Below are 7,083 nucleotides of genomic sequence, written 5' to 3' on the forward strand. Positions count from 1 at the left end.
ATAGAGAGGCACTATCAAATCTCTAATAGTTACTTATGCAAGTACGATAACATACATTCAATGAAAAAACGTGCAAAATTGGTGCCGGTCGCCGGTGCAAATGATGATAAAAGAAAGCCGCATATTATCGCAGGAGAAGACGTGGTAAGTCGATCAGCTGATAACCTAACCCCAACCGTATAAGGAGAAAACAGCAGAAACAGCGACTGCCAGTGCCAGCAGCAGCAGACCAGCAGACCAGCAGACCGCAGTAGTTCACTACCGCTCTCAAGACAATAGAAGTATATACATACGGTAGGTTAAAACGTTTATTTAAACAGCCGTACTATAAATAATTCAACTTATTTGTGAGTGAGTCGGTCGGCTTAGTTACGATCGCTGATCTTTGCAAGCTGTCGTTTGCCTGCAGTGTGTTAGGTCTAGAACTCGACGTATATATTCGTCTCATCAGTGTAACCACGTGCGTTTTTGCATCATTTCAGACAATGACGTTGGATAACGAAGCGGCGGCCGCTCCGGCAGAGGAGAAAATTTCGAAGAAGGCTTTGAAAAAGCAGCAGAAACAGGAGGAAAAGCAGGCGAAGAAAAAGCCCGTAGAGGCCGAGGCTGCGATAGAACAGGAGGATACGTCTGTGGGAAAATATGGCCAAGTCAAGATGATTCAGAGTGCTGAGCCACACGATGAGAGGAAGTTTGCGCACATCAAGGATTTGAACACAGAGCTGGCAGGCCAGGTTGTGTGGATCAGAGGTAGACTACATACGAGCAGAGGAAAGGGAAAGCAATGCTTCATTGTTGTTAGACAGCAGTCCCATTCTATACAAGGTTTGGCTGCTGTCAATGACAAGATCAGTAAGCAAATGGTCAAATTTATATCTGGTGTGACCAAAGAATCCATTGTTGATGTCGAAGCTAAAGTGCAAAAGGTACCAAATCCTATAGAGTCTTGCACTCAGAAGGATGTGGAAATACACATTGAACAATTCTTTGTGGTAAGTGCATCCGAGCCACAGCTGCCATTGCAAATCGAGGATGCTGCCAGGCCTGTCAATGATAACGACACCTCTAATCTGAATATTAAGGTCAATCAAGATACAAGGCTTGATAACAGGATTCTGGACTTGAGAACACCAGCAAACCAAGCAATTTTCAGGCTAGAAGCTGGAGTCTGCAAGTTGTTCAGAGACATCCTGACAAATAAAGGATTCGTTGAAATTCATACTCCAAAAATTATATCTGCAGCTAGTGAAGGTGGTGCCAATGTGTTCACAGTGTCATACTTTAAAAGTTCTGCATACTTAGCACAGTCACCACAACTTTACAAGCAAATGGCTATTGCTGCAGATTTCGAAAAAGTTTTTACTGTTGGCGCGGTTTTTAGAGCAGAAGATTCCAATACACACAGGCATTTGACTGAGTTTGTTGGTTTGGATTTGGAAATGGCTTTTAAGTACCATTACCATGAGGTAATGGATACCATTGGACAAATGTTCACAGAACTTTTTAAAGGACTTCAAGAATCTTACCAAACTGAGATTGGAATTATTAATCAGCAGTACAAAGTGGAACCTTTCAAATTTTTGGATCCTCCATTGAAACTTGAATTCCCTCAGGCAGTAAAACTGCTGAGAGAAGCTGGAGTAGAAATGGGAGATGAAGATGATTTGTCAACACCAAGTGAAAAGCTTTTGGGTAAAATTATTAAGGCCAAGTATGACACTGATTTTTACATTCTTGACAAATATCCTTTGGCTGTCAGGCCGTTCTATACTATGCCTGATACTGCAAATCCAAAAGCTTCTAACTCCTACGACATGTTTATGCGTGGAGAAGAAATCATTTCTGGAGCACAGAGGATTCATGATCCTGACTTTTTAACTGAAAGAGCAAAGCATCATGGCATAGACATAGAAAAGATCAAGGCCTACATTGATGCATTCAGATATGGTTGTCCACCACATGCTGGTGGTGGAATTGGAATGGAACGAGTTGTGATGCTGTATCTTGGTTTGGATAACATAAGAAAGGTTTCCATGTTCCCTCGTGATCCCAAGCGTGTGACTCCTTAAAAGCATGTTAAATATGATATTAAAAATTTATACAGAAAACAGACTGTAACGAAAATGAATGTAAGTTTTAATAATTTTCAAGACATTATTCTGTATATATAGCGTCTAATTTGGCTTCAAAATTCAAAACAATTTTTTGCAAATTTATTTTCAAAAGATATTGTATACATATAAAATAGAATTAGTATTCTAAAAATAGTTGTTATGAATTTTGATTACATCTTAGTGCTATATGAACAAAAATTAAGATTGGAAAAACTTTAATAAATAATTTTTTTTTATGTATATTATACAAAAATTGAATTCTTGAACAAAATAATCCCCTTTAATTTGTCTTTAGTTTGTGCTAGGAAATATGCATCATTCTTTTAAAAACTTTCATGTTGCAAGTGATTGCCTATTATCTTATCTTTTTATATTAAAATTAAATTGCTATTCCAATTTATGTGACAACTTAAAATTATTTTATTGTAAATATTGTGTGCCTTTTAACCAATATATATTTATTAATTGTTTGTATTAGAATGGGTATTTATACCAAGCCATGTAATCTTATAATTTTACATACATTTTTATTTTTATTTTTTTACGAATTTAAGTAGAAAGTTTACAAAGTTTTAGCAACTACACTTTATAAGTCATAGAATACATACCAAATGCACCAACAAATTGTAAACTTGTTATTCTAAAACCATTCCTTTTAATTTGGACATTTTGTTATTATGACTATAGGTTTTTGTAGGCAAATTATGCATTCTCATAGACACTTAAAATCACTTTTGTTGTCTGAAGAAATCATGGAATGTTAAATTTATAAATACATGTTTTACCGAAAAACTTAACACTAACGCCTAAGATGACAAACACAATTCAGGTAAAAGTTTATAAAAATAGTTTTAATGTCGTCAATTTTTTTGCTATAATCCTTCATTGTTTTTGGTAAAAAAAAGTCTTCATGCATACATTGTAAGCGTTACCCAAGCACATGTCTCAACAACAAGTAAATATTTTGGTATAAGCTGATATAATATTTGAGACTTACGCTTTTTAAATCGACGCGAACTATGACATGATAAAAAAATTCATTTCAATTTTAAAAATTAGATAATGTAAGTAAATTTATCAGAAAATTGTTGTTTGACGCGTATCTTGTCAAAGAAGTTTCATTCCCTATTTAACAACATTGATCAAAAATAATTACTTCCTCGTTAAAAATTGCAAACTTGTTCCTGATAATTTTACTCACATTCACTATTAAAAACGTAGTTAACAAATAAAGTTTGGTAATCGCCCCAACAAGAAAAATAATTAACAAAAACTTTGAAAGGTAAATGGCCTCTCTTGGAAATTTTATAAGTGCCTCATGCACGCTGAAAAGCTTACACTACTTTTCAAGACTAGATTTCGTCATGAACTGCTGTTGCAATCGAATCTTCTACATTATGGCAATTTCTCTCTTCAGTGGAATTTAAGATATTGATATTTAGAATGTAAACGATCAATGAGAGGAGAAAGAGTATGGTGAGTATAGAGAGCTGCAAAATTCGCTTTATTAATGTCATGTCATTTTGAAGCTTCACTGATCGTTCCTCTATACGAGTTATCTACAAAAAAATATATATATATATATTTATCATGAACAAAAGTTGCTTCTAATTTGAAAATATATTAATATTTTAACTGTAAGATTAATCGAACCTTTGAAAATAATGAATTAATTAAATTGTCTGATCCAGAAGCTCCAGTAGAATAAGTCATGCTTGACCTTAAACCATCCGCTCCTTCACTTCCATCGCGACACATTAATCTATGCTGTTCTGCAGTTGCGCCATTTGCCTGGAAAAAAATTGTCCGTATATTTTTTATTTTCATTTATCATTTATAAATGATTGTCTAAATACCTTCCAAAAATCAACCAACTCTTGTGTGGTTATTTTTGTATCTTGAATTGGAAGACACATTATTAGAAATCTATCGTTTGCTAAAAGATTTCGAGAATTGTAACCAGGCTGTAACGTAATTGTAACTGTAATTTTTTGAGATGCTAAAAGAATTCCTGTATTTGGTCGAACTTTAAATTTCTCTGGAGATGTAGTTTTTATCTGTAATATTGAAACAAACAAATCAAGAATTGAACGCATTTCGTTGTCTTAATATTCTTAATACAAAATTCCAGACTAACTTTGTAAGACAGATTTTTGTCTGTCATAATATTTTTTAATGATACTGTTCCAACAACTTCATTTCCTGTCTTATTAAACATTAATATATCTGGTTCCACTGCTAACACTATACACAAATGTGCCTGTATTAATATCATAAAATGTATCACCAATTTGAAATTAAAATCAAAATCTTACTGGCTTCTTCATTTCTTGGTTGATCACCAAATCCAGTTGCGGCTTGTTCAGTCAAAGGTGAACCTCCAGCAAAATGTACCTTGAAAAAAAAATTTATGATTCAAATCATTTTGCATTAGCCTTTACAGTACATTTTTAAGAAATATATCAATACCTTTCTATTATCTAATTTTCCATTAACAAGACCAGATTGCGCTTCAGGAACAAATGTAAAAGTATAGTCATTATTACCACCCCATATTTTTAATGCTACATTAGGATCTACTAAATCTTTCAAAGTAGACTTCTTGACAAATTTAATTTTCGGAATCGCCTTGGCAGGCAGCCACGATTTTATAATATTGAAGGCAGCATTTAATACCCATGGCATTTCAAGTATTATGATATAATTCAGAAAATTAGGGTAGTAGTTTTTAAATAGGCCTATTAAAAATTTTGTTAATTCCATATCTAAATTAGAAAGACCTGCATCAATCATATCAAAAAATAACGAGATTTGGTCTCCATTTCCTTGCCTGTAAATAATTATTATCATTACTGTATCTATTTTATTTATAAATGTAGTACAAAGTGCTGAATGATTGGTACCTCTCAAGTCTTTCAAACCAATAAACAATACACCTTTGGAGTTCTGCAAAATCTCTTGAACCCTTTGAATGTAATTTTGATCTAATAACAAAAAGCTTCTTTCCATCTTTATCTTTTCCATAACCAAAACAAACTCCATCTTCAAGGTATTCCTTTATAACATTACTTTCAGTTATGTCTGCAAAATACAAAATAGACTGTATGAATTTTGTCACAAAATGTATAACTTTCTAAGATTAATGTGCTATTCAATGAAAGAAGTATTATGCATACTGTTAGTGCCGAAATTTCTCCTCCATTCGCAAGTTTCCCACAACATTTTTAAGGAATCTTGAACATTGTATTCATTGTGTTCTAAAAAACGCCGTAACCAATCATCTGCTGATTTCACTTTGTTGATGTCAGCTGGATGAAATTCCCCTAGAAAATATGAAAATATACAATATTTTATTTGCACTTCATCTTTTATTGTTTGAAGTTGAAAGAAAGTAAATAAATTATTTATTTTGTAGGCACATTATAAGCCTGCCAATTCATATGAAGGTAATTAATTCTGAACACATTAAAGATGGATTGTATATTAATGAATGAAATTAAATGACACTTGTTTCCTTACAATATACTTAAAATCATTGTTACCGCACATATCAAGCTATGAATATTAATACATTTTTACACACTTTAACCTTTGATGCTTCATGATTAGTGTGCCTCTAAAAAACCACCTGCTGTCCTTGGTAATAAATAATAAAGCAGCTTTTTAATATTACTACTATTTAGAATTTTCTTTCGTAATGAGCAAATTTATAATACAACAAAAAAATTATTTCTTTAATGAATCATCTCTGAAAATCACTTTAAATTATTTTTCCAAATGCTATATGATAATCTTTCTGAACAGATGTTATCAATTTCATAATTGTACAATTTATCATTCTGACTTTTAACCAAGTTACAAAGATCAATGTTACAAATTTTAGATATCCTGCAGCATTTATTACGTTTTTTATCTTTCATTATTAACTTTGCAAAAGATAAGAAAAAATCAAATAAACTAAGTTTGAATTCTTTACTTATGAAAAGCCTGTTTGAATTGTTATCAAACCTTTGATTAGCTTCACCATCAATATCACATTAGGACATATCATATGTCATCAACTCATAATTGATAGTTATCTTGGCTGTTCAAGGATCATTACAAAATATCTACTACTGTCCAGTCTACTGTCTAATTGCATAATCAAAGCAAACATAGCATTAAATACCTAGAAAAGAATAAAAAAACAATCTCTCTCTCCGTCTCGTATACGGCAGATAGTTTTTGCACAAGAAAACCTAAATCCGACTACTTATGCGTAAACATTTGCCTTCAAAGTTAGTTTCGCGACAAAAGGCGTTACAAGTCGACAGCAAATATCAAATATATGCTCGCGCTTGCACAGTCACTGCAGTACACTCGAAGCAAGCGTATACGAGAGTGAAAAAAAATTGTTTTTCGGCACATTCTCTGGAGAGAGTTACGTAAAAACGACACAAGGCCGCGTTGGCGTTGCTATAATAACTTAGCATCGCATTTAAACTCCGGCCACTCGCGTCTGGAGACATCATAATTCGCCGAAAAAGATTCCACACATTAAAAATATATCAGCTATAGGGGCGTATGCGTGATAAATGTATACGCGAAGGTGAAAATATAGTTGCCTACTCAAGTCAGGCGGTCCCTCGTCCTCGAGTTTCTTCAAGAACTTTTCGCGCAGCTCCACGATTTTCTGCGCCTTATCCGCGTCCATGATTTCAGTCTCTTCCTCGGCGACGTCCTGCGCTCCGGGTCACTTTAGCCTCGCTCACTGATTTTGTCGCTTCGACCGCGTAAGCTTGCACCGGACACGTATAGTCGCACGGTGTGTGTGTGTGTGTGTGTGTGTGTGTGCGTGTGTGTAATGTGCACGTATTTCAGTGCACTGGCCAACTCGTGGACAGAGAGCGAGAGCAGAAGGAGAGAAAGGAGGAGGAGGAGGCGGCGGAGAATGCGACCGGCGATAAAGAAAAAATATATACGCCGGATT

At 34.1% G+C, this 7,083-nt stretch overlaps 2 protein-coding genes across 2 annotated transcripts; one reads left to right on the forward strand and one right to left on the reverse strand.

Moving 5' to 3' along the window:
- The first annotated feature begins 12 nt into the window (after window positions 1–12).
- LOC100122479 (aspartate--tRNA ligase, cytoplasmic) lies at window positions 13–2,367 on the forward strand. Its single transcript, XM_001606035.4, has 2 exons — window positions 13–294; window positions 483–2,367. Exon 2 carries the CDS (start codon window positions 486–488, stop codon window positions 2,067–2,069), a length of 1,584 nt encoding a protein of 527 aa, XP_001606085.1. The 5' UTR covers window positions 13–294; window positions 483–485; the 3' UTR covers window positions 2,070–2,367.
- A 577-nt stretch (window positions 2,368–2,944) lies between these two features.
- Mospd2 (motile sperm domain containing 2) lies at window positions 2,945–6,905 on the reverse strand. The gene is made up of 9 exons (NM_001129849.2): window positions 6,723–6,905; window positions 5,291–5,437; window positions 5,018–5,195; window positions 4,584–4,944; window positions 4,430–4,508; window positions 4,252–4,358; window positions 3,971–4,171; window positions 3,768–3,905; window positions 2,945–3,673 (listed from the first exon to the last, which is right to left on the reverse strand). The coding sequence occupies exons 1-9, from the start codon at window positions 6,805–6,807 to the stop codon at window positions 3,467–3,469; spliced, it is 1,503 nt and encodes a 500-aa protein (NP_001123321.1). The 5' UTR covers window positions 6,808–6,905; the 3' UTR covers window positions 2,945–3,466.
- Window positions 6,906–7,083: the final 178 nt, after the last annotated feature.

The sequence above is a fragment of the Nasonia vitripennis genome, chromosome 1 (assembly GCF_009193385.2).
Source record: "Nasonia vitripennis strain AsymCx chromosome 1, Nvit_psr_1.1, whole genome shotgun sequence".
Classification (NCBI taxonomy): domain Eukaryota; kingdom Metazoa; phylum Arthropoda; class Insecta; order Hymenoptera; family Pteromalidae; genus Nasonia; species Nasonia vitripennis.